Genomic DNA, 27614 nt, shown 5'->3' on the forward strand with positions numbered 1-27614 from the left:
TAGGAAGTTTTAAAATTGTACTAAGTGGGCTATCTCATATAGGCTTCTCTCCATTTGGGTCAGAATAAATCAATCATTTTGTTTGTTTATTTAGCTCTTAAATATCAATGCGAGTATTAAAATTCAAGTATTTTGACTACAAAACTTCATACTCCATTGTTTCACTAGACTCAAGCTACATAACCTTAATCAAGGTCTGTTTTCCTATACATTTTAGTGTTTGATCTAGTAATAGGGATTCCCAAACCTAACCGTGCTTAAGAATCCTGTCATGTGCATCAGAATCTTCTGGGGGAATCTGCATTTTTAACCAGCTTCATTGATTACTCTGATGATCATCCAGTTGGGAAATCATTGACTTGGTTGGTAGAATTGGTGTTCTCATCACAGTCTCCCAGGTTCAGTTCCAGTTAAGGAAATATTTTTTTTCTAGCTACTTAAATGGTGCATCACACATAGTAGGTACTGCATTTGTAGAATGAATTTGTTATTGAAAGTGAAAACATCTAAGGGAGATTTGGTAGGTATATATTTAGTGTTTGTGGGGTAAATACTGTGAATACCTTTAAAAATGATGATGTTAAAAAATGTTTTTCTTATATCCTCAAAAATGGTATAGTACAATCAAAACTATTTTTATGTTGATTAATTCTGTGTAGGTTGGAATTTATCTTTTGGAAGGTGGCCTAGCAAAACTAGATTTTCTGAGTGATGCAAACTCAAGAATGAAAAAGTTCAATCAACTCATGAAGAGAGTGATGGAAAAGTTATACAATTTTATTATTCCAGGTAATATTTAAAGTAAACTTTAAAATTGCTACTACTGAAGAGCTGTGGGTTTTCCCCCAAATCCTATACATAACAACCAGAAAAACAGCTACTAAAACCATAGTAAAAATTAAACCTTCATAAAATTGCTATATGACAAAATTATACTTATCCGAAATGCCCCTACTTCTATAATTTTTGTCTTTATTTGCTTAATAATGTGCTTAGCTTATAGTAATTACTCAAGAAATGTTTATGGAGTCAATAGGCAGAATTTAAAGGGATCTGAGCTGATTGGAATTTTTGCATTATTCCTGTGCTTTTTTATTTTGTCATGGCCAGAGATTCTTGGCTGGCCTTTATTCCACCTCTCCTTTGCAGTCTGACAAATAATCTCAAGAGCCTGCTTCCCATAAAGACCAGTTAACTTTGCTACTGTTTCTTGGCAAGACGTTGCATCCTTGGTCAGGACTGCAGTTGCAGAGTTGTCTGCCGTTGGTTCCCAAGGGAGAGTGTGGATGGCTTGATGCAGCCCATCAACACTACTGGAAAAACGGCTCAGATTCTCCAAGTCCTGCTCATGGTGGGTCAGCCTTATTTCAGGTGCAAATTATAGAACATTTTTATACTGGAATATTTGGGAAATCAGTTTCTGAGCTTGGTTATTGAATTGTTTCTGCAGTACATTCTTTGCAAAGCTTCATAATAACTAATAATAGTAAATCATTTTGCATGTTAAAGACTTAGAAAGAGGAAAATCACTGGTTTTAAAATTGGAAGGAATGATTTTAGGTACACCTAGAATTTTTAAAGTTAGGGTAAGAATTCCATTATTCTGCCTTTTAAAAATAATAAAATTTGAACTTTTCAAAGGAAAACTTAAAGGATTTTAAAGGAAAACTTCAAATTTAGTTATTAATACTAGAGTATACACCTATACTAACAGTCTGAAATAACCAAGCATATAACTACACATTAATTGTAAACTTTTGAAAATCTTAATATGACATAATTTTTATTGAAAAAAGTAAATTATGTATTTTATGGTACAGTTTTTATTTTAGGGCATATGAGGCCTGTTCTATAAATGTGTGTAGGCCTATTTGAAACCTTTCAGTATTAAATCATTAGCTTTAGCTAATGGGGTTTGTAAATTTGTTCAAGAGTTTGAATTTTTTTTTTCATGTTGTAGGCATGAATCTTCTTCCACAGGGCAATTGTGCCCAACAAATGAGTCTGAAATTCTTACTAATTTGTATTGATGGTTTAAGCCCTTAATCTCCTAATTGGCTGCTGGTGCTGCTACCAAATACCTATCCTTTTTAGTATAAGAAATAGAACAGGAATCCTTGTCTTATTAGACATAGAAAAATTGTCTGCATATGGATTTTTTTTATGTTAAGATGTAAAAGTGAAATAAATTATCCTTTTACAAACTGCAGAAGATATTCACGTTCAGTTCCTCAGATGTTTATTAAACATCTACAATGTGCAAGCACGTGCTAGCTGCTCTGAGGAGCTATAAAAACAAAAGACAGCCTTTGCTCTCAAAGAGCATTACAGTTCAGTGGGGAAGGGATGAATACACACAAGTGATTGTATTACCAGACAGATTGCAATGTATTACTATATCCAAAGTATAAGAGTATTGCATGAACACAGAGGAGAATATTAATTCTGATCAGGGAAAACAAAAGAAAATGTCATGGAAAAAGTATCAGTTGAATTATCTTGAAGGATGGATGGGTAAATTTTTGATCAGTCAGAAAACATACTAAGCAAGGCCCCAGAGGTGGAAGAATGCATGGTGTGTTCTTGGAATAAGAATTGCTTATAGTTATAAATGTGGATGGGGTTGTTTTGAGTACATTTGTTCTTGGATATACAGATGTGTTGGAAGAGGATGAGGAAGATTCAGAGAGTGAGCCAGAGGGACAGGACATTGATGAGCTCTATCACTTTGTGAAGCGAACACATCAGCAAGAAACTCCGTCCATCCAAGTGGATGTCCAGCATCCTGCACTGACTCCTGTGTTGAGACCATACCAAAGAGAGGCTGTCAATTGGATGCTACAACAAGAGCATTTCAAAAGCACCCCTGCTAGTGGCAAGTATAAGATGCTTAAAGAAAGGCAAATTGATCAGAGGGATTATATGAGAGAGAGGGTAGGGGGAAATCGATCAGTAAACAAATCATTATTGAAAACATAGGATAGAATGGGTGTTACTATGAACAAAATTATTTTCTAAGAAATCCTTCAAAATTGAAATCTAGAGAAATTCATTTATGAGTTCCCTCATCCATAAAAGTTCGAACTGATTTTTCCAGCCAAAGTAAAGGCTGCCTTGATTGGAATTTTTAAAAACCAAGAAATTTTTTACATGCCTTTTCAACCAGGAATTGCTTTTGTAACCTGATCAGATGGAATCTTCCTAATATATGTAAAAGGCTTTACAATTTAATCATGAATGTTAGGGACAGAAAGCAAATTTACAAATGTAGGAGACTTACGTGTGACTAATCTAATTTTCCTAGGTTTGCATTTATTTTCTTTACTCCACAAAATAAATAATAAAATGAAACACCACCTAGTAAGTGTTTTCATAAAAGTAGTAGATTTATGGGAGTCATTTGTGCGCTTCTTTATCATTGTCTTTAAAGGCATGGACACAAGATGAGATTTTTACATGACTCTAGGAAGTAAAGTGTTAACTATTTCTCATTCTTCCTATATAGATTTATTTTAATCAGTGATGAATAGCTCTTATTTCTCCCACTTTTTAATCCAACAAACGTTATTTTTTTTAACTTTTTATTTTGGAAATATCAGTTCATAGCCAATATTATTTCTTCTTCTTCCTCCTCCTCCAATATTTTGAATTATTTTGAAATAATAATCCCACATATTGTATCATTTCTTCTGTTAATATTTCAGTTTATTTCATTGAAAGATAAAGGAGCTTTTAAACAGATATAAATATATGTACAATGCATTTTAAAACCCAGTAGTTCCTTAATATCACCAAATTTCTCTCCCTTCCTTCCCTCCTTTCTCTCTATTTCTGCCTCTTATAGTTTGTTCAAATCTGAAACCAAATAACATCCATATATTGGAATTAGTTGCTGTCTCTTAAGTTGCTTTTAGTCCATAGGTTTTATCTCCTCTCTCTTGTATTTTTTTCTTATATTTGTTTAAGAAATGGTTAGCTCTGTAGAGTTTACCACAGACTGGATTATTTTTTCTCCAAAATGAAATAATTTTTTTCAACTAAGGAATTTGATTAAGGTGTAACTTACATACAGTAAAATGCACAGACCTTAAGGGCACAGTTTGATAAGTTTTGATGAATCTATGCATCTGTGAAACCAGCAACTCAGTTAAGACATAGAACCAGACTTTTTCAAAAGTAGCCACTGGCCACACATGCCTCTTGAGACTTGAAATGTGGTTGTCCAAATTATGTGCAGTAGGTTTAAAATATATACTAGATTTCAAATAGTACCAAAAAAAGAATGTGAAATATCTCACTACTAATTTTTATATTGATTGCATATTGAAATGATAATATTTTGATTATATTGGGCTAAATGAAAACAACTATTAAAATTAATTTTACCTGTTTCTTTTAATATTTCTATCATACAGGGCTGACATAAAGTATTTCCATCACCCCAGCAAGTTCCATAATTGCCCAGTCAGTTCTCCTACTTCAACCCCTTCGGGAGGCAACCACTGTCACCGTAAATTAGTTTTGCCTGTTTTTGAAACAAACGGAATGATAAAATGTGTACACTCGGGTGGAGGGAGTTGACCTCTTTCAACATAATGTTTTTGAGGTTCATCCGTGCTGCATGTGTCAGTGATTCATTGTTTTTTGTCCACAGGCTGGATTTTGTTGATTAAATCCCATGTGTCATTTAGTAGTTTTTCTGTTCCCTTGGTTCCCATAAATTAAAGCTTTTTATCTTTTAAGTTTTTTCATTTTATAAAACCTATGTGTCTGTATTCCTACTTCATCTATTAATCCCTAAAGAAAGTAACAAAAAATGGCTTACCATTTCACTGGTGAGTAGAGACATACTTCCTACTTAGCAGTTGGTTTGAACAACTTAAAATATTAAGGGAAGGGTTAGTGGAAGATTCTGGCTGAAATAAACTCAGTACTTCAGTGTTATAGTTTTAGATATTGTTTCCTCAGTTAAGCCTTTCCTCCCACTCAGACCCATATAAAAGGTTAGGTCTGATTTACGTTAATGTATTAGTCCGGTATCATATATCTGTTGAGTTATTTAAAGACATCAGGTAACTTCTTGAAGGATTTATAAAAGATAAGCTACTTTCCTTTATTGGGTAAGACTTGGTTATATGTATTAGTTTTCTTTTCCTGTTAATCCTCTGTAATTTGCTATACTTTTTCTGTCTTATCACTTGTTTATATGGAACATACTGGTGCCCAAAGCAAAGGAAGCTAAAGAATAATATCTGAAGAAAAGAATGAGAGGAGTCCTAGCCTTTTTCCCATGTGTATGTGCCTTTCCAGGGTGTCCTGACTGTTAGCTTACTTTTCTTTTAATGTGATTATCTGGCAGAAAGGAAAAGAAACAGAATCTTGTTCTTATGATTATATTTTTCTTTAGAAAATGCCCTGCACTTCCTATGGCGAGAAATTGTTACATCTGAGGGTTTGAAACTCTACTACAATCCATATACAGGCTGGTAAGGCAAAACTTTATGTACTTGATAGTAAAAATAAATATTACAAAAACCTGTATGAGATTGGTAGTGTAAGTCTTCAGCCTCAGCAGTACCTCAAGAAGGAATACTAAGTCCAGGTCTCATTAGACATTTTTATAGATAGACATAGAATTAATAGCACTTGTAATTTTTCAGTAGATAAATGCAGTATAATAGACTTAAGATGCATAGTTATTGATATTTAAAGAGATTATAATCTTAGGTAAAAATGTTATCTTATTATGGGCCAGTTCATTAAATTTGTTAATTTCTATTACAAAAGAGTTTTAGGAATCATTAAATATGACTAGTGAATCAGTAGTTATTGCCATTCTTATTTTTTTATTCACAGATTCATAAAGGTCACAGAAAGAAGGCAGACATGCTTCCTTTTATTTATAGAAGAGAAAAATGATGACAGTACCAATTCTGTTTCTGCAGACTTTAGTTGTCAGCTCAGGCAGGTTTTTGATCACAGTTCTTATATTCATGATCTAGGGATTATAATTGTTGCAACCTAAAATATAATTTTTAAAAGCTTAGTCTTCTATGCATTTCTCGCAGTTCTCTTTAGGAACAGTGTAATTTTTATTTGCATTCCTATGATGTGTTTTTCTTGTTTTTTCCTTAGCATCATCCGTGAGTACCCAAATGCTGGGCCACAGTTGCTTGGTGGAATCTTAGCAGATGAGATGGGTCTCGGAAAGACAGTAGAGGTTTTGGCTCTGATTCTGACACATACTCGACAAGATGTCAAACAAGATGCTCTCACTCTTCCTGAGGTAGTAGGAGTACTATAGGGCTTGGGAAAGTGGGGACATATGTTCTCCAAAAGCATCATATATCGAACATTTGCTTGGCACTTAAGTCAACACTTTCAGTTTACTCTGCGACTAATGATTTATATTAGTTGTTAGTTAACTTCAAGTAGGCACAGAAAATGGGATGTTTGTGACCTGGAGGGGTTTTTTAAAGTGATATTGGCCAACTAGGAAGGCGACATGCTGTCACTTACCAAGCTTCCTTCTAGCTGGCAGAGAAATTCCCTTAGGAAAGTTTCATTACTTCCTCAAATGTTTTGTCACTACTTCAAGTCTCCGTATTACTGCTAAATATTTTTGAGAGCTATTTTTCAAAAACTGTGCAAATCTCAGATATGTAAATCTTAGAGTCAAATATCAATAATTAGAACTTTGTTACAGGATAAACAGCTTAGTAATTAGATTGCTAGATGAAACAAACTCTGAGTCTTTATTCCAAAATACAATTGTGTTTAAAAATACAAATTTTAGAGTTTATAAGAAAAAGAAAAAACTTCAGTGAGGCAAATATAGCTCACAGTTCGTATTTTCCAATAATGGAATCTGAAGTCAGCACATTAAATCCTGCCGAAATGAGGCCACTAGTTAAAGGCATAACTGTAATTACCTGTATGGCCCACCATGCTCACAACCTTAGTGGTTATGTGATCTTTTAATAGTGTAAAGTTTGCAAAATTAGCCTTTCAGACTTGAGTAAGGGTTAGAGTAGGGAATGTCTATTTCCTTTGTAGAAAATGAGTTGGAGTATTCAGTTAACTATCAGTAACTTCCTTTGGATATTTTCTGTTCATTAGCTATGTTAATTTTAAGTTATTTTGAATATTATTACAAATTCAGTGGCTTATTACTATTTTAAACAAGGCTTGAAAAGTTAATTTCAGAAGTTTCACACTTAGAATTTAGGTAATTTAAGATGACATGTACAATTTTAAAAAGTGATGGCTAGCTGTAAACTCTGAAATAAAAAATGAGGTTTATATGTGTGCATAACATATTTAGCCCTTTCTTTCAAAATTTATTATAACTCTTTTTCATCTCCTTAATAGAAGGAGGGTTTGTCTTATTAAGCAACTCAGAATACTGAAAGCAAAACACTGTGTGACTACTTAATGTTGTTTATATCAGGGAAAAGTGGTGAATTATTTCATTCCATCACATTATTCTGGAGGAAATGTAAAAAACACAGAAACCCAGAATATGGAATTTGAACCAAAAGAAAAAGTTCAGTGCCCCCGTAAGTATGAAATCTCTTAAAGATAGCACCTTTTTACAGTGATCTTTGTTCTAATTCTTATAATCTTTATATAGAGATATCTTGTAATTGTTATGAATAATTGTTTCTACAGTTATTTATACTTTGCATAAAAGTTCAATTACAAGGCATATTATCTTAACAAAAATAAACATTTATTCTTTGGTTTGACTTGGTCCAGACAGTTTTTTGCTTAATTTGTTACATTTAAATTTCTTTAGCTTACAATTTAAACCAGGCTTTGATAAAGAGTAGCTACTTCAAATTCTGCTAGCAAATGAATGTTTCCCTTGCTAATGGTAGCATTTATGTAAATAACTGTGAGAAGTTTTTTTTTTAATATATAGTTTTAAATGATAGTTGATTTGTAAGATTAGCAAATTAATGTAATTCTTCCTTAAATTATTCCATTACAGTAATTTATTTCTTAATTATTGAGATAAATTTTTATTACATATTCTTCAAAATGATGATGCACAGACAACATATCTTTAATAAATCTTTGATTTATTTTCTTCTCAACTTGGTCCTCGGTACACATTAAGATTAACTGAGTTTTCTTTTCTTTTCATTTTAATTGTTTTGACTGAGTTAGCATATCCTTTTGCATTTAGCTACACGTGTGATGATCCTGACAGCTGTTAAAGAAATGAATGGAAAAAAAGGAGTTTCCATTCTTTCCATCTACAAGTATGTCAGTTCTATATATAGATATGATGTTCAGCGGAACAGGAGTCTTCTGAAAAGGATGCTGAAATGTTTAATTTTTGAAGGTCTTGTGAAACAGATCAAAGGCCATGGTTTTTCTGGTACTTTTACACTGGGAAAGAATTACAAGGAAGAGGATATACATGATAAAACAAAAAAGCAGGTAACAGAGCATTAAGTAGCTTTATGTGATGCTTTACAGAATAAGTTGACAGACCCCACCTGTCTGAAGCTCTTACAGTCTGATGATAAAAAAACAAACATTAGGAAAAACGCTTACGGCTGTGACGTATGTTTTCTGCTTCCTGAATATAAGTTCCATCAGAGTAGCAACTTTATTTTGGTCACCATTAAGCCTGGAGAAGAATGCGTGACATATGTCAGGTACTCAATAAATATTTATTGAGTGAATTATAAAATTAGTTTGTTAAGCATATTATAATTTAAGATAACTTTTCTTACCCTCATGTTGTTGTCGGCAGTTAAAAAAGCATGTTCCATACTTTATAAAAATATTGATACCTTACATTTGCATAGCTCTTTATATACAATGAATCTTTTATGTAAGTTTTTATTTTTCCCATGTCATCACCTTATAAAATATTTATATTTTGTTATAAAACTGCTGCTTTGTGGCCAATAAGTTCAGTTTGCTTTTAAGAAAATAGTTACAAATTGGCAAACATATATCAAGAAAAGACTAATGACAACAATTCAAAATGTAGAGTTACCAGCTTAGCTACTGTGAAAGAAATGGCAGACCAAAAAGTTCATTTCCTAGAGCAGGGGGTCTCCACCAGTTTCTCCCCAGCTAGGTTAGAAGACTGCAATGAACTTCTGTGCTTTTAATAATCCTTCTGCTACCCAAAAAAGAAAATCTCCTTCAGTTAATGCCAGTCATTCCATGTTAATGTCATTCATTCCTCTGTTCAACCTTGACTGTGACATCACTTCTAGGAAGCTATTGCTGGCACCTACCTCTCCATCACAGCCCCTCTCTGTTATATAACCCTCTTATGCATTCCTATATCATCATTTTATTTTTTACTGTTCTGTCTTTTCCAACAGACCCCTTTGAGACCAGGAGCTAAATATTCCTCATATATATATCCCCAGCATCTAACATGATGCCTGGCACAGAATTGGCATTCCATAAATAATTGCAGGAGGGTACACAGTTAGAAAGGAGAAAGAAAGAAGGAACTTATTTGCTAATTGCAGTAACGAGTAGATTAATTTTCACTTTGTTTAAATGCTGTATTTTAATACTTGGTATTTTTATAATTGCCCTAGTTCGTATATTTATGTATTATAAACTACCAGTCTTTTATTGATTTAGGCAGATTGTAAATTATAAGAAGTTGATGCCAAAATTAGTAGCTCCCTTTATCTTTCTAATTTTTGTTCACTCCAAATCTTAATGATACAGCCGTAGAGCTTTCTTTTGCTTTTGGAGGGAAAATCAGGGAGGGGAGTTCTTAGAGCAACTTGAAAGCCACTGATCAAGAGTGATTCTCCTCAGGGAAGGGGTAACAAAGACTGGCTACTAGATTTTTATGTAAAGCACATGAAGTTGGGCATTTAATTTCAGATATGTCACTCTGTTGAAATAAATTAAATAAATAGTATTTTTCATAGGCTGTGGGGAGTCCAAGGAAAATTCAGAAAGAATCCAGAAAACCAGGGAGCAAGGACACAGATTCTGAATACTTGCCATCAAACACCTCTGATGATGATGATGATCCTTACTATTATTACTATAAGGCCAGGAGAAATCGTAGTAAATTGAGGAAAAAGCCTGTTCCATCCACAAAAAAGGAAAAAAGTCAGCTTAACATCAATCTGAACTCACAGGATCACTATCCAGCTACCGGTGACTCTGCAGTTACTGATGTTACCACATCTGAAAGTACATGTGTCTTTGAAGTCAAGCAAAAACATGCAGCAAAGGACCAAGCTGAATCTCTAAATCCTGTTGGTCATGACATGCCACATTCTAATACCATGGGTCCCTATAATTCCTCCGATTATCACTTTGAGTGCATATGTGGTGAAGTTGACCAGGTAGACCATAAGCCTCGTGTTCAGTGCCTGAAATGCCACTTGTGGCAGCACGCAAAATGTGTGAATTATGAAGAGAAGAATCTGAAGATTAAACCTTTCTACTGCCCCCACTGCCTTGTTGCGATGGAGCCAGTATCAACAAGAGCAACTCTGATCATCTCCCCTAGTTCCATCTGTCATCAATGGGTGGATGAAATCAACAGACATGTGAGGTCATCATCTCTTCGGGTCTTGGTAAGGTAGTTTGGACTCTTTAAAGGGATAGGAAAATGCAAATTTTCACTCCATGATAATTTTTATAATCTTTGTCACTTTGTTTTTTATCCCAAAAATTAACTTAATGAGATAATAATAATATTAAATCAGAACTTGAAGAGGAAATTGAGACTAAGAAATAGAACCGTAGACTGTTTATTCTTTTCTGACATCAGAAGTTAAAGCACTTTGGGTGGAAAGATGAAAGCTTTTGAAAAAAATCTTGATCATATAAATGAAAAAGTCTTTGTATAAGCGTTTATACTCTGAGAGAAATGCAATTCAAAGGCAGCATTGTGTAATAGTATGAACTTGTATGATCTTTCAACTTTTAGCTCCAGAATCTTCCTCTGAAGCCTCAGTTACCCCATCTGTAAAATAAGGATTTACTCATTCAACAGATATTTATTGAGTACCTATTATGTGCCAGGAATTGTGCTAAGTTCTGAAAATAGTACCCCCTCACAGACTTTTTGTGAAGATTAAATGATTTGATAAAGTGCTGGCACATAGTAAGTGGTCATTTAATGTTGTTGTTCACTACTGTTAGTTTTCTTTACTCTCTTTGTTCTTCTTTCCACACAAATGTTATGTATGTTTTCTAGATTTCAGTCACTATGATAGGCATGGAGAATACAGTAATATGTAAAACACCATCTTTGCCATTGAGGAGCTCTGTTCTGTAGGGTAGGCAAACCTTGGTTTGAATCTTGACTCTACCAGTTTGGAGCAAGTCACTTCATGCTTCTTATGTGTGGGATAGAAATAATAACAACTAACAGGATTGTTGTTGAAAGTAGGAGATAAAACTTTGCATGGTGTCTGAAATATAAAAGGCATTCAGTAAATAATAGTTCTTATTGTTCTACTTTTTCACACCATTGTGCTTTTGTACAAGCTATTCCATCTGCCCACCTACCTGTAAGTCCTTTTCCCTTTTTCTCCACCTGTGAGGACTCCTAAATGTACTTCAAGATCTATCGCAAGTTTGAATTCCTCTCTGAATTTACCTTCTTAGCCATAGAATTGGTCTTTCCACTGTGAGCCTTCACATTTACTTCACATTTACTGTTCCATTCACATTACTTATGTTATTAGTCTTACACACTAAAATGCATCTTTCTCTAGACAGGTATAGGATGTATCTTATAGCATGTTTGGTTCTAAACAAATAGAAAGGGCTCAGTAAGTGTATAAATAAATGACTATTTCAGTATCTTTGATGTGCCTTTCTGCAATAACTATGTCTATGCTGATTATTTCCTAGGTATATCAAGGAGTGAAGAAAGATGGTTTTTTACAGCCTCATTTTTTGGCGGAACAGGATATAGTCATCATTACTTACGATGTCCTTCGTTCAGAACTAAACTATGTAGATATCCCACACAGCAATAGTGAGGATGGGCGTCGCTTAAGGAACCAGAAGCGCTATATGGCCATTCCCAGCCCCCTCGTTGCTGTGGAGTGGTGGAGGATTTGCCTTGATGAAGCTCAGATGGTTGAATGTCCTACTGTAAAAGTGAGAATTTCTGCAGAACCTTCTGAGGGCTGGGGAAGAGAAAAGGGAAAGGGATTGGAGGAGACTGTCCATAGAAAATTTAATAGTTTAAGTGTAGTTAACCCACAGCATTGACATTGGCCAAAAGTTTGCCTTTAAACACTCAACATTTGCTTTTCTCTGTGTATGAACTATATAATCCTTAGGAATTATTTTGGTAATCTGTGAATCATTGCTCTAAATGCAATGCACATGTATATTTGAATAAGATGGCAGTTTTTGTGTGATGCAGATCAAAGTATTTAGGGACTTTTACAAGCATTTCTGCTATGTGGAAGGCTCATCATATAGCCTCTGATAACTTTGGCAGTTTTTTTGATCAGAGAGACCAAATGGTAATAGAAAAATACTACTTTAGAGGACAGAATTTTTATTCAGACTTTGTTGTATGTCTTTATTCTGTCTTCTTTGGCCAGTCTGTAACCTGAATTGAATTTATAAATCATGTCTATTAGCATGGTGGTTCACATCTGGAGGATGGGGTGGTCTAGGGAATGTATCAGTCATTCAGGGGGTATTTTCATTCTACACATACTTGAACTACCTTTCCTCTTTGGAAGGACACATGGCAGCCTCCTGCTAATGAGAACCACTGTACTAGAAGATAGCCCGTTGAATATGACATTCAATATTGAGTGTGATAAGTGTTCGATAAGAGCAGATGCATCTGACCTGAAACATAGCTTGTCATGGGCTATTTTCATAAGTAAACATATTCCTGACTTTTGAGTTTTTCCTGTGTCTTTTTTCTTTTCTTTTTTATTTCATATTTCTCTCCCATCAGGCTGCAGAAATGGCTCAGCGCTTAAGTGGGATTAACCGCTGGTGCATCAGTGGCACTCCAGTACAGAGAGGATTGGAGGGTAATGTATGGTTTTCTCACATATTTATTGCATATATTTGAAAAGCTTAATTTTTTTGAACAAGAAGTATTTTATGTTTAACTTTTGCTGAAATCCTTACTTAAGTGATTATATATGTATTTATATTTGACTTCTAATAGTTTCAAACACTTACCTTTTTAAATGGAATCAAGTGATTTTTGTTTGTATATATGAGGATAGATATATGGTGAGTAGTCCCATTGTCCTAATTTGAGCAGTTACTGTGCGTGCTTGAACAGTGTAGACATAGGCCTGACTTGAACTCAAAGTTCCAGATGGTGAGTAGAAAACAGGAAGAACCTGACAAGAAAGAAAGAGGGAAAGAGCCAGAGAGAGAGGAAAAAGGAATTAATTTCACTTGGCCGTGTCTATAAAAATAAGGACCTCCCGCTCACACAATATAACTCATGCTTCTACATTAATCTCATTCATATAACTTATTTTTTCCATAGAACATAGACTGCATTTTTAAAACTTTTGTTCAGGTTGCAAATATTTAAAACTAAAAGTTTAAGTAAGTGTTGTTTTACATAATAAATTTCCTGAAAAGCTGTCATTAAAATGTGGTTAAATTATAAAATATAAATATTCTTGGAGTCCTGTGGCAGATATTCATCCTCAAAATTCATCATTCTGAAAATTCAAATTTTCATATTTTGTTTGTTTCTAGCAGAATAACTTATCATTCTGCTAAAATAAAAATATCAACATCCATTACAATGACGTGAAAAACAATATTTTTTTGATGATTATTTTTAGGGGAAAAAAGTTTTTTAGGAAGATTTTAGGTATATAGTTAAATACCTGTGTAATTTTAGTAAGTTACATTGTGAAACATATTTATAGAATAATATCAGACTAATTAAAAGGCCAAATTTAGTGGTCTGCTGTTACATTGGAAACTGCCCAATTATGATATTTAGGTGTTAATAAGATATCATTCAGCTCAAAAGTTAGCTGAGAAGGTATAGAAAAAAGAAAATGACTATCAAAAGTAACTATCAAAGTTACTTTTTTCTAATTTTAATATTGAAAAAATATGGGCAATAATTCCTCAGTTTCCTGGGCAGTTAGTTTATTTTGGTTGAATAAGATGTTGGCAGGTGTTTTGAGCACTTGTCACCATTCAACAAATTTTTTATTAATTTTTTTAAACACCTTTATTGAGGTATAAATGACATATAATGAAACTGTAAATATTTAAAATGTAAAATTTATAAATTTTTGACATATGTATTTACCTGTGAGTTTATTTCCGCAATCAACATAATCACCGCCAAAAGTTTTCTCATGCCCAAGTTACCTTAAAAAATAGACTTTCCCAAATTTCTAGAAATTTAGTTTATCTTTCATCTTTGCTTCCATGATTTGCTGATATCTTTAACACTATGACTCTTGTAATATATCTGTTCTTTTTGTAGTTGTTGCAATGGGAATGTTAGCCTGACGTGACTTACTATGTTGTATTTGGAAGTAGAAGTCTCATTTGTTTTCTTTTTGTGTTAGACCAGGGTTTCTCCACCTTAGCCCCATTGACGTTTAGGGACAGATAATTCATTTTTGGGGGGAGCTGTTCTGGGCATTTTGGATATTGAGCTTTTACCCTCTGGATGCTGGTAGCATTCTTGCAATTGTGACACCCACAAAGGTCTCCAGACATGGCCAAATGTCTCCAGTGGGCAAAATTGCACCCCTCCACCTCCACCTCAGTTGAGATCCACTATGCTAGACTGATAGAGATAAATCAGATTTGATGATTTATTAATTAACAACGTTAGTTTTTGCACCATGGTAAAGTCAAAAAATTGTAAGTCGAACCATTGTAAGTTGGGCACCGTCTGTATTCTCAGTGTGCTTTTTTTCTTTCTTTTCAGATCTTTTTGGGTTAGTGGTCTTTCTTGGTATTGAACCTTACTGTGTCAAACACTGGTGGGTTCGACTTCTCTATCGTCCTTACTGCAAGAAGAATCCTCAGCTCCTCTACAGCTTTATTGCCAAGATACTGTGGAGGTCTGCAAAGAAAGATGTGATTGACCAAGTCAGTAGGATAAGTTTTTATTGATTAAGGGTATTAGGAAAAAAAAAAGAAGAAAAGCAGAATTTTGGTAGAAAGTTAAATTTCCAGGTGAAATCTTCTTTTTTCTCCTCTGTATAGATCCAGATACCCCCTCAGACAGAAGAAATCCACTGGCTCCACTTTTCTCCAGTGGAAAGACATTTCTATCACCGTCAACATGAAGTGTGCTGCCAGGATGCAGTAGTAAAACTCAGGAAGATTTCTGACTGGGCTTTGAAGCTCAGCAGCCTGGACAGAAGGACTGTCACCTCCATCCTGTATCCATTGCTGAGGCTCAGGCAGGCCTGCTGCCACCCACAGGCTGTTCGTGGGGAGTTCTTGCCACTCCAGAAAAGGTTTTATTACCAATTTTCTTATACTGCAATTGGTAATACAGTAGTAATAGACAATATTTAAGCAATTAGCTTCCTAGCCCACAGTTTCATTCAGGGTATTATAACTGAGTTGTCAGCTATTTTTAAAGCAGTGTGGTGATTTTTCTTTGATATGGAACCCCATTTGTGAAAGAGAATCACATCAAAATTATTTTCATGGTTTTGAACATTTCTTTAAAATTAGAACTGTTGTAGGGTTTTGTTGTTTTTTTAGGGGGGGAGGTTGTTTTCTGGTGCACCCCAGATATGAAAGGCTTTTGTTCTTTTTGCATTATATTTTTTGGTTCCCACATCAGGGAATTAGAAGAATTAGATTACCATTAAATATTTTCTTTATAGTCGTGCTAGCTATATTCTTTGATTATTCCTTTCTAATACATTAAGGTTATTTATGCCCACAATACTCTATTGTCCCAGAAACTTTTTTGTTCATCAGACTGTGACTCAAGAACTGGCCTTTTTTTTAGCACTTGATATTAAAAAGATACCCTTTCAGGTGCTGTAAGAAACATAAAGAGGAATTTGACTTTTGTCCTTGCCTTTAAGCAGTTTATAGACAAATAAAGGAGCTGACAAAGATTATAGATCTCTATAACGTAAGGCAAACATGATGTATTTCACAAGAGGTATATATGAATTGCTATGGACAATTAGAGTATGACAGTAATTTCTATATAAAGTAATTAATGTTAGACAGCCTTCTGGTGGAAATGGCATTTGAGCTGATCCTTGGAGAATATTCATTTTCTTTACAGATTAAAAAAATCAGGCTCTTAGAGGTTAATTAAGTTTAGTGCTAGGATGCAGATTCAGTGTTACATTCTCACACCCATACTGTTTCTAATATATCATGTGTACTTTGTACTTTAGGAAGATTTTCCTAGTTCTGGTCTTCATTGACTGAAATGAGAGAAAGTTAAAGAATGATGGGATCAGAAGAATGCTTGCTAGAATAGTAAGAGGTAATCAAGCTAAAAGTGATAATGGTGAAAATGGGGGTAAACAGAAAGATACTGGAGATCACAAAGACTCTGTAAGAGTCTGGTACTCTTGATCTTATGTAATATAATACTCTAACTTAGGATTCTTTCTAGTTCTGAACAATCTCCCTTTTCTTTTAGCACCATGACAATGGAGGAACTGCTGACATCTCTGCAGAAGAAATGTGGAACTGAATGTGAAGAAGCACATCGGCAGCTAGTTTGTGCCCTCAATGGCTTAGCAGGCATCCACATCATTAAAGGTAGAAGGTGATTGCTTTGTTATCTCTGATTCTTCTAAACACTTAATAAGGAAGATTAGTTATAGTAGAAATCAAAGTTTCCCAAGAAAGACACTTTCACACGGTACTAATCGTAATTTAAATAGGTTCAGCTTAATGAAGAGCAGTTATACAGAACACTTCAAAAACCTTCAAAGTTTACATATGCTTTCACCAAACATTTCCACTTTTAGAAGTTTTTTTAGGGAAATTATAATGTGAACAAAGATTTGGCAATAAATTATTGATCTTAGTCTATAGTAGTGAACAACTGAAACAACCAAAATGCCTAGAAATGGAAGAATGGTTAAAATTTGACACATTCAAGTGAATATTGATCATTGATTTACAAAGTAATACTGTTTATAAATTCATTCTCCCAACAAATATTAGAATGTCTGCTGTGTGCTGGGTATGATCTAGGTACTAAAAATAATACAGTAAAATAAAGTAGTCTCTGATCTTGTGGACCTTAAATTCTTAATAGAGGAAGACAAACAGTTAATCAGATTGAATAGGAAAAAAATAAAATTATCTTTATTTGCTGCAATGTGATTGTCTATGTAGGAAAACTACTAGAGCAAATAAATGAGTTTCGCAAGGTTGCATAAGACAAGATGAATATATAAAAATTTATTTTATTCCTATATACTGGGAATGAACAATAAGAAATTATAACAATACCATTCATAGTAGTATCAAAAAAATATGAAATACTTTGACATCAACTTGGAAAAAAGATGTACAAGACCCATACAAAAATCACAAAAACATTGAAAAGTACAAATATTGCTGAGAGAAATTAGAGAATACCTAGTTATACCATGTTCATGGATCAGAAGACTTAATATTATTAAGATGCTGATTCATCTCAAATTGATATACAGAGTCAATGCGATCAAAATTTTCCCAAACAAAAATTTTAGCAGGCTGTTTATAGAAGTTGACAAGCTGATTCTAAAATTCACCTAGAATAGTCAAAACAAGTTTGGAAAAGAACAAAATAGTTGGAAGATTTACCTGAATCAACACTTATTTTAAAGCTATAATAATCAAGATGGTATAATACTGGCATAAAGATAGGCAAGTAGACCAATGGAACAGAATAGAGTCCAGAACTAGTCCCACTTATTTATGATCAGTTGATTTTTCAACAAAGACGCAAAGGCATTTCAGTGGAGAAAGCTTAGTGTTAAAAGTAAATGGTACTGGAACAATTAGTTATCCATATTCAAAAAGTTCAACTTTAACCTTGCACTATATAAACAGTTCAAAATAAAGAGGATATTAAACTGAAATTAAAACTATAAAACTTTTATAAGCATTTTTATAAAGCAAGGTATATTGTAAATCAACTATACTTCAATAAGAAAAATATTGATTGAGTACATTTTAAAAAAAAGAAATATAGGGGCCTCCCTGGTGGCACAGTGGTTGAGAATCTGCCTGCCAATGCAGGGGACACGGGTTCGAGCCCTGGTCTGGGAAGATCCCACATGCCGTGGAGCAACTGGGCCCGTGAGCCACAATTACTGAGCCTGCGCGTCTGGAGCCTGTGCTCCGCAACAGGAGAGGCCGCGAATGTGAGAGGCCCGCGCACCGCGATGAGGAGTGGCCCCCGCTTGCCGCAACTGGAGAAAGCCCTAGCACAGAAACGAAGACCCCACGCAGCCATAAATAAATAAATAAATAAATAAAATTAAAAAAAAAAAAAAAAAGAAATATATAGGTTCTTTCTTTTAGAATCATAGACAACTATAACCTTAGGAAAAGCTACTGTGTGCTTCGGACTTCAGTAGTTAATGCTTCTTCTGTAGGAAGTGGCTCTTTAAAGACAACAGTAACCAAGGACTGATTGAAAGTTACATTCCAAAGTAAAACAGGAAGTCTGTATTCCCTCACAAACATTTCCACAGACAGTTGTATGTCTTAAAGAAAAAAATGTGTTCTTTAAATAGAAAACAGGGCCAGGTTTTGTTTTGTTCTGTTTGCTTCTTGGTGGGGAGGAGGATAAGAAGCTAGTTGCTTATCTCACAAATATGGTAGTTGACCATCTCTAAATCTCTGGTATTCAAGAAATACCAAGTTTCAGTTCACAAAATGTGAGTCCTTTGTTATAAGCATCTTTTTTTTTGTTTTGGCCTGTAGGCAGTTTCTGAAACTAGTTTCTGACTCCCATGTGATGCTTTTATATGATATTTATCCATAAAACCATTTGCATTTTTTTGAGTTGATGGTGCCTTTTTGTCATTCGGCTGCACCTCTCTCCCCTTCTTCGGGATTGTGACACTGTTGCGCTCTTCCTGATGCATTGCTTCCTGGTGGGTGACATCATGATTTGCGAGCAGTCCGATATATAAATAAGATGGTGAGAGCTGCCTCAGCAATTCAGTTTCTGTTTGAAAGGAATTAAGCAGTCTCTTTCTGTTTTCTTACATTTCCCCCTACATTGTGTTTTCACAATTATATTAGGCACTATAGGAGGGCCTCTTTTCACTTTCACTCTATTTCAAAAAACATTTGGTTGATTCAAAATCTTCTTGGAAATGTACTACCCCATGTGTTATAATAGACCTCTCCTACTATGTACATTGTTATCATGCTAGAATGTATCATTCAGCAATAGCTAATAACTTCTAATTTTCTAGGAGCATCTCAGGAATTATGGATGCTTCAATCAGTATGTTTTTATTTTTGCTGGTATTAAAGGAGTGTTTATCTAGAAAGTGATAAGAGCGAATCATCAAGCTTCGACCTTCTTGACTATGTAGACATTATATATACATAGGTGTTTTGTGTGCTTTGGTAAGTGTGAAAATATGTGTGAGATCAATAAAACTTTAATATATTCAAAAAAAAAAAAGAGGGTGCAATATAATGTGAAATTTCAGTACTCAGGCCAGGTCCCCTGCCAGGACATCTCTCATCCAGAGGAATTTCCAGGGATGAAGTCACTCCTTGAAGACAGGATTTTGGAGTGATTCTATTCAGTGCTGTGCCCCCAGAATCTAGAACAGTGTCTGGGTTGTTTTTTGTCAAGGAACAAACTTGAGTTTATTTATGAGTTCTAGTGTATTCTGATTTTAATGTGCCTTTGTTATTTTTGTATGTATGCATACTTTTTAAAAACTGAACACTTACAAGTATAAATAAAAGTTCAAAGTAAAATAGAATCCAACCATGAAGTTAAGAAAAAAAAAAAAAACTATAAAACTTTTAGAAGAAAACAAAGGATAAAATGTTTGTGATTTGAAATTAGGCAAAGATTTCTTAGATATGACACCAAAAGGACAATGCATAAAAGAAGAAAAAACTGATAAATTTGACTTCATCAAAATTAACAACCTCTACTCTTGAGGGCACTCTCAAGAGAATAATCACCTATCTGAGTAAGAACTTGTACCTAGAACATAAAAAGAACTAATAAAAACCAATAAGAAGAAGACAGCCTAATGAAAATAGTCAAAATATTCGAACAGACTTCAAAAAATATGTAGAGATGGCAAAAAGCACATGAAAATATTCATCATTAGTCATTGGGTATATGTAAAATTTAAACACCAGGGATACCACTATGCCCTCATTAGAATGGCTTAAATTAAACTGATAAAATGGTGAGGATGTGGAAACAACTGGAATTCTCCTTCGTGCACTGCTGATGAGAATGTAAAACTGTGCAATCAGTTTTCTGTTACTTTATTTACTCATTAGCTTCATTTCCATTATCTCAACTTACTTTTACAGTAAACCTGGAATTAATTCAGTGCCTCTACCTTTCATTCTTTGCAAAAATCATTCATTCTTTGCATAAGTTTATTCTAGACTTTTTCATGATAACTTTTTTGGCTATCTTAAATCAAGTGTTACTTTTTTTGCAACTTCAGTGAATCACTAAGTGCTCTTTTCAACAACTATTTCGATTTATTGTAGTTGTAATGTAGTGAGAGATTGTACAGTTTTGTACCTTTTATACCATAGTGATTCTTAGGAGTTTTCTTATAATAATGAAGAAATTACTGATGTAAATGTACCTTTTTATAAAGCTACTTTTAAACCTCTAATAGCTTTGGTCTGGATAATTTGACTTTAGTCTTTCTAAAACTAAGTAGGCTATAGTCCTTGACATCATGTTAGTATTTCATAATGGTGAAGTAATGTACAGTTTTAAGCACTTTTGATAATTTAGGATGTACAGATGCTTCTTTATTTATATATTCCTCACAAAATCTGTGGAGTTAGCTCATCATAGTGTTAGAGCTGGAAGGGCATTTCATGATAAATTCCAGTTCCTTCAACCTTCCCACAAAGATACTAATCTGTTAGTCTACTTGGATATACAGTTACGGAGAAAACTTACCATTTTTCTCATTTACCTATTAAGACCTTAAATAAATCAGTTGCCCAGAAAAATTTATGTTTCAATTTAGCTAGCAGTGTTTGCAAGTTTGGATTTTCTCTAATAATTCTTAATCATCACCATCATCATCAATGCCATCTCAATTGCTGTGTGCCTGTGACTATGTAGTATTCCAGGCATCAATCTAAAATCTAAAATGATCTGTGCTTTACAATCCATAGTGAAAGACTAAGTAAGGCAACTTTTAATAGAAAATATTTTTTGAAACATACTTTCCTTTATTTCAACCTGGAAATAGGCAAAAATTGGGAAATTATCTAATAATTAGTATCTAATACCAGCTTCTCACAGTCCCAAATTAGTTGAGTGGAATAATTGTGATAAAAATCCACAGAATAAGTGACTATCACAGACAATAAATATGTGTGCTTGGTCTTAAAAAATACAGGAATAATGAATATGCTGTTTAAAATATTGTCAGGTCATTAAAATCTAGCCTCATATCTGAGAAATGATCATTTTTCTACAAGCATTTTATATTATGCGTTAACACCATCATATGTATATATTCTGTTTTATCCTCATAATTACCCAATAGTTGAGGCATTACCATCCCTATTTTATATGAGAAAATGAGTTCACAAGACTTAGTTGCTTTCTCAAGATTATAGCTAGTAAGTGACAGAGAATTGGCCCTGGATCTTTTGATTTCAAATCAGATATTTAATTTTTTTTATTATACTAGGTCTGCTTCTTTATCAAACAGGCATTTGTAAACCTCAATATTATACTGTCTGTAGTCGGTTGAAACTCACCATCAAAAATTTCTGAAATGGAGTAATATGTTACTTGCAGATGGTCACAGTAATAAAAATAAATTTCAGATTTCCCATCTTAATTCTAAAACTGCATTCCTCATTTTATTCTATGTTGTTATGACTCAGAAGCTTAAGACAGTAAATGAATTTCTTCACTTGGCCTTTTTTCTAGTCTCCTTGTCAGATTTGTTGTCTCTTTTTCCCTGTGGTAAAGTTATGCATAATATGGGAATTGGGAGAAAAGGTTATTCATCTGATGATTTCCAAACACTGTAGCACTCCAGCAGGATCAGCATGTCGTTGGCTCCTATGTGGCAAACTACCGTGCTATGGTGTAACAGGAGGTGCGTCACTGCTCTTTTCAGATCGTTTCCACTGCATTCCTTCCCACTGTGCTTATTTATCTATGGTTGGAAACGATTGCTAGTTGTTAAGAGAAATTCCTATTAGAAAGTCCATTAGTAAATGGTATGTCTATTCTTCATTTAATTGTAATTATGAACTTAATTGTGGAGGATTAACTACTTTTAGTTTCCATGGTTTAACTCAGAGTAGTATGTTAAACGATACACATTTTTAAAAGTAACATTACATATTTAACTTACATAATTTAAACTATTCTAATATTAGAGATCAGATAGTAAAGATCTGACTTCTAAAAGAAATCTAAAATTAATATCAAACTCTAAAGGGATTTGTTTATATCATATGCAAACATATATATATGATATACAATGTATATTCTACGGTCCTCACTGATTATGGTATTAAAAACATGGTATTATTTCAATTTTGTACAATGTATACATGAAATATATATATATATACACACACAAACACACACACACACACACATATATATGGTATAGAAGTGTTTTAGATTCAGTTTTCTGAGAAAGAAAACGTTTTTCCTGATCATCACGTACATTTTTCATTTCTACATGTGTTTTTTTGGAGAAAATTAGTTTGGCAATATGGAACCAGTACAGTTTGTTTACCTGGAAATGTTAGTGCCATCAAGTGGCAAAGAACAGGTATTTCCATATTTGGCTTAAACTTGTATAGCTTATTGAATATGCATATTTTTATGTCTTCCCCAGAAAACATCCTTTTTTGTTTTTTACTAAGCATTAAAAAAAACATTATAATGACTAGTTCAGTTTCAACTGTTTTTATTATAGTCTAGTAATTGTACCTTCTTTAAAAGGTATAATAATTATGAGAGGAAAATTGTTAAATGAATTATTCTCTATAAATGATAGTATAACTATTAATAGAATCCATATGTCTTTTGAAAAGCTTTAGAAAAATCTTCAAAAATTTGAACTCTTCAAAGAGAGTTCATTGTGTGAAGATAATTATGTTACTCCTACATTGTAATGCAATTTTATTATTGCAAAAATAATCTTCTCCTTTATTTAAGTGAGTAGAAATTGGATGACTGTAAAGTACTGTGAAAACGTGTGCTTTAGAAAGCTTTATATTAGATAACTGGTAGAATTAGATATAAAGCAGTGGTATAAAAGAAGTGTTTTGCACAACAGTATGAACGAATGTACTTAATGCCACTGAACTGCACTCTTCTAAAAATGGTTGAAATTGTAAGTTTTATTTTATGTATATTTTACCACAATAAAATTTACATATATAAAATCAACTTTAACAAAGAGAGAGAGAGAACCAACAACAAAATTTACAAAGGTGTATATATGGAAAACTCATTATGGCCATGAACAAATTTATAAAGGTATATATATGGAAAACTCATTATGGCCATGAACGAATTTACAAAGGTATATATATGGAAAACTCATTATGGCCATGAGCAAAGTTCTAAATCCATGATATTAATGAAACTAGTTTAAAGTTAAAAAAAATAAAAATGCAAGTGTATGTGATGATCAGGAAAAAACCTTTTTTCCTCAGCAAACTAAAACCAGAACATCTCTTTACCTTTTTTCCCCTTGTATTCCATGGTTTTGCCACTGTTAGATTTTTATTTTAATTGTATGTATCAATTAAAAATTTTGAGTTTTTCCCCAGGCAGCAAATAACATAGGTTCCATTACTCAAAGCCATTAAAAATGTTTCATCTCTTCTTCAGTGAAGTCTCATCAAACTTTTTCTGAAAGAACCAGATAATAAATATTTTAGGTTTTGTGAACCGTAAGATCTGTGGCAACTATTCAGCTCTGCTATTGTAATGCAAAAGTAGCCACAGACAGTACATAAATAAGTCAGCATGGCTGACTTCCAATAAAACTTTATTCATGGACCCTGAAATTTAATATCATGTAATCTTCACATGTCACAAGATATTATTATTATTTTAATTTTTTCAGCTATTAAAAATGTAAAAAAAATTCTTAACTTGTAGACCCTACAAAAATGCAGTCAGATTAGACCCATGGGCCATAGTTTGCCAACCTGTGCTTTGGTACTTTTTTAATTACTTTATTTGAATAAGGTGCTAACTATGTATAATAAAAAACAGCATAAATCTCAGACTAATAGTGATTTGTGTGACCAGAAATAGAAAGAATTCCTAAGTTTTTGAAATGTAGTTATTAACTGTAAATCATTCTGACCAAATACCAATAAGAACAATTCCTATCAAGAAGAGTGCATTATTTTTTTGAGAATTATGTGTAGGTTGGTCATAGTGTTTTGAATATTTGTCTATAAATACATGTAAGTACCCCAAATTTGTCCTTAATTTCAAACATCCTAATGACTACTGATTGGTAGTCACTAACTTTAACAAGAAGAAAACCGTTTGTTTAAATTAAAAGTTAATTCAGAGTTTGTTTTTCAGTATAATTTTAAAACATTGTGTTTGATTGGTGTTCTAGTCTGTGAAATTAACCAAAAAAAAAAAAAAAAAGGTGCTGTTACCAGCTTTTTTTACTGGGGCAGTCATATTAATACCAAGTTAAATTCCTTTTCTTAAAAAATAAATTAGTGAATTGTAATCATTGCTATATTTTTACAGTAGGTGTTTTTAGATTATAGATAACTAGATGACATTGGGAACTAAATACATGATTTTCTTATACTTTAAATATATTTTGATTATTCAGGTGAGTATGCCTTGGCAGCAGAACTGTACAGAGAAGTGCTGCGTTCATCTGAGGAGCACAAGGGAAAGCTCAAAACTGATTCACTGCAAGTAAGTAAAAAGTTTCAAAATATTTGCTTTTTATAAAATAATTTTTCTGAATATTTAAGAGGACAAAGAGTAACAAATGGACTGAGTCATAATCACTGGGGATGAAGCTTGGAAATCATGTTCTTTTAATAAGCACCCAAGGTGATTTGTATATACACAAAAGTTTTAGAATCACTATTCTGTCTGCTCAGGTCAGTATTGGCCACGAGGCTGACTAGATAAGCCTAAGCTACATTAGAAAAGCAGCTCAAAATATTTGTATTTCAAAGAATGGGGTCAGTTTTATCACTTCACATATTAACATCAACATATTTATTCACATGGTATTCACCAAAAAGAAGAGAAATTGAGTTAAACTCAAAAATGAAACTAAGTGATAATAAAAACTATCCAATGATCTTCTAGTTTAATTTTTGGAGGTCTTTTAGGGAGATTTGGATATTTGAATTATAACACTTACTTAAGTGTGAAATATCTTCCTCTTCCTGGTTCAGTCCAGTGGATCATATAGACAAGGCTCTCTAGCTAAATGGTAAATAAGGATACTTTTATGAATCTTGGTAAGTTTAGGCTTGAGTCCCAGGTGAGGCTTCTTTTTTACCATTCAGAATCTAAACCTTGGGACCTACATGTTCACCTGTGCCTGAGCAGGTATTAGGAGGAGTGTATGGGGGGAGAGGGAAGAAGAGAGAAAATTAAATACCAGTCTACTTATATTATGCATGGGTAAGGATTACAGAAGGTCATGGACCTTTAGCAAATGTATTTACCACATGCGAGAAGGAGCAAGTACAAAGGTATCGTGCTCCTGAATAAAGGAAACAAAAGTAGGACAGGTAGGTCCAGTATGCCTGAATTCAAGAGTGAAGAGTAAGCTATCAGTCAGCCTGGTTCTTGCTTTTGAGTCACAGTAACCCCAGCTGCTGATAAAGCATGGTCCACCACATGTCTTGCTCTATCAAGTCAGATTAGCCACCCTGCTGTGTTGGGATTAAAATGTGTAAGGGAATGGAGAGAGACAAGTATTCCTCCGAGTTCATTCCACCACCTTGTGCAGAAAGCAACAGAAGTCCTCTTCGACAAGTGCACACAGAGAAGTGGAGCCGAGTTTCTACCATTTTTTCTTTCATGGTATTTATACTTTTGTTTTTGCTATTACATCTGATAGTGCTACTGATTATGTTATCTATGAAAGTATGATGAAAAGACCTAAGACATTTGAGGTAGTTCTTCAAAGATTAACTCTACAAAGATCTGTACCATGGCCCGTAATTTGTAGCCAAACAGAATAAACCCTTATAGTCTCAAACCACTGACACCAAATCAGACCTTACCAGAAAGACTCCTTTCCCATCATCCTTTAGCCTTTAGCTGTCTTCTCAAATAAAGACTCAGATTAGATAGAAACTACATTCACTTTATTTTTTCTCATAGCCCTTTACTCCAGAGGGAGCCTCAAACCAGTCACAGACTCAATACCACAGTGAGATGCCTGGCTTATATTTAATACAGAGATTTAAGATGGAGTTTTCTCCTTTATTCTACACCATCTTCACCTCTAACTCCTCCCCTTTTCAGCCCTTAAGTTCAACAGATCCAGGTCACAGCCCTGTTTTCTAATGTATTTCATTATCTTTGTTTTTATCATAATATAATTGCTAGGCTCATCCAGACTCATTTCCCAGGAGAAGAGGAATCAAGTCTGTGCAGTCAACCTTTCTACTTTACTGGACTTACTTGGCATACTCATATTTCCCCATATAGACAAGTGCATGTATAAGAGAAGAAATATACCTATATTACATACTCTGTTAAATACATAGACATGTTTCATGAAACTGTATATTTTTAATTAGAAATTTATGTCAGTATGAGTTAAGATAATTACTATAAAACTGACTCTGAGAAAGTTGGTATTCAAATTGTTTTCAAGGAGAAGAATTCGGTGATTAAATCTTAAATGGGGTGTTAGTGTTCTGTATGCCTTAATAATAGTAGGTTCTCCCCTTAGAGTTCACTGCATTGGCTGTCATAATTGTTGCCTTTTGTGTGTTTTATAGAGACTGCATGCTACCCATAACCTGATGGAATTGTTGATAGCCAAGCACCCAGGGATACCTCCTACCCTGAGAGATAGCACACTTGAGGAAGAGGTAATTATTATTTTTTCATTCTGTCTATGAAAGAATTTTTTTTCAGACTTCATGCTCCATCTAATTGATATTTCCTAGGGCATGTAAAGGTAACCATGTTTTCTCACTGCTTTGCTGTTCTAAACTTTGCCATGGTGATTTTGGGTGGCATAGAATAGCAATACTCCATATTATTTTGTTTCTCTGATGATCTGCTTGCAGCTATATGGCAACTGCTTGTTGTAGATGTGGCTTTTGGTAGCCAACAGCACAGGATTGTAAATAAACAACAAATGAAAAAAGGAAATCTTGTTGATCTCATGACAGATCTGCAAAAGATGTAATTTAGTAAAAATAAAAAGCTTTGTACTTTCTCCACC

General features: G+C 33.7%; 1 protein-coding gene across 6 annotated transcripts in view; it reads left to right on the forward strand.

Annotated features, from left to right (window-relative positions):
* SHPRH (SNF2 histone linker PHD RING helicase) overlaps positions 1-27614 on the forward strand; it is a 93069-nt gene that overhangs the window by 12252 nt on the left and 53203 nt on the right. For all 6 annotated transcript variants that reach the window (XM_061207671.1, XM_061207669.1, XM_061207673.1 and 3 more), the window contains exons 3-16: positions 660-789; positions 2657-2875; positions 5408-5486; positions 6136-6286; positions 7451-7559; positions 8192-8448; positions 9924-10583; positions 11872-12123; positions 12947-13025; positions 14921-15084; positions 15202-15458; positions 16619-16740; positions 25014-25102; positions 27163-27255. In XM_061207671.1, the coding sequence (XP_061063654.1) occupies positions 660-789; positions 2657-2875; positions 5408-5486; positions 6136-6286; positions 7451-7559; positions 8192-8448; positions 9924-10583; positions 11872-12123; positions 12947-13025; positions 14921-15084; positions 15202-15458; positions 16619-16740; positions 25014-25102; positions 27163-27255 (2661 nt within the window). The remainder of the gene's footprint in view (positions 1-659; positions 790-2656; positions 2876-5407; positions 5487-6135; positions 6287-7450; positions 7560-8191; positions 8449-9923; positions 10584-11871; positions 12124-12946; positions 13026-14920; positions 15085-15201; positions 15459-16618; positions 16741-25013; positions 25103-27162; positions 27256-27614) is intronic.

The sequence above is a fragment of the Eubalaena glacialis genome, chromosome 12, assembly GCF_028564815.1.
Source record: "Eubalaena glacialis isolate mEubGla1 chromosome 12, mEubGla1.1.hap2.+ XY, whole genome shotgun sequence".
Classification (NCBI taxonomy): Eukaryota; Metazoa; Chordata; class Mammalia; order Artiodactyla; family Balaenidae; genus Eubalaena; species Eubalaena glacialis.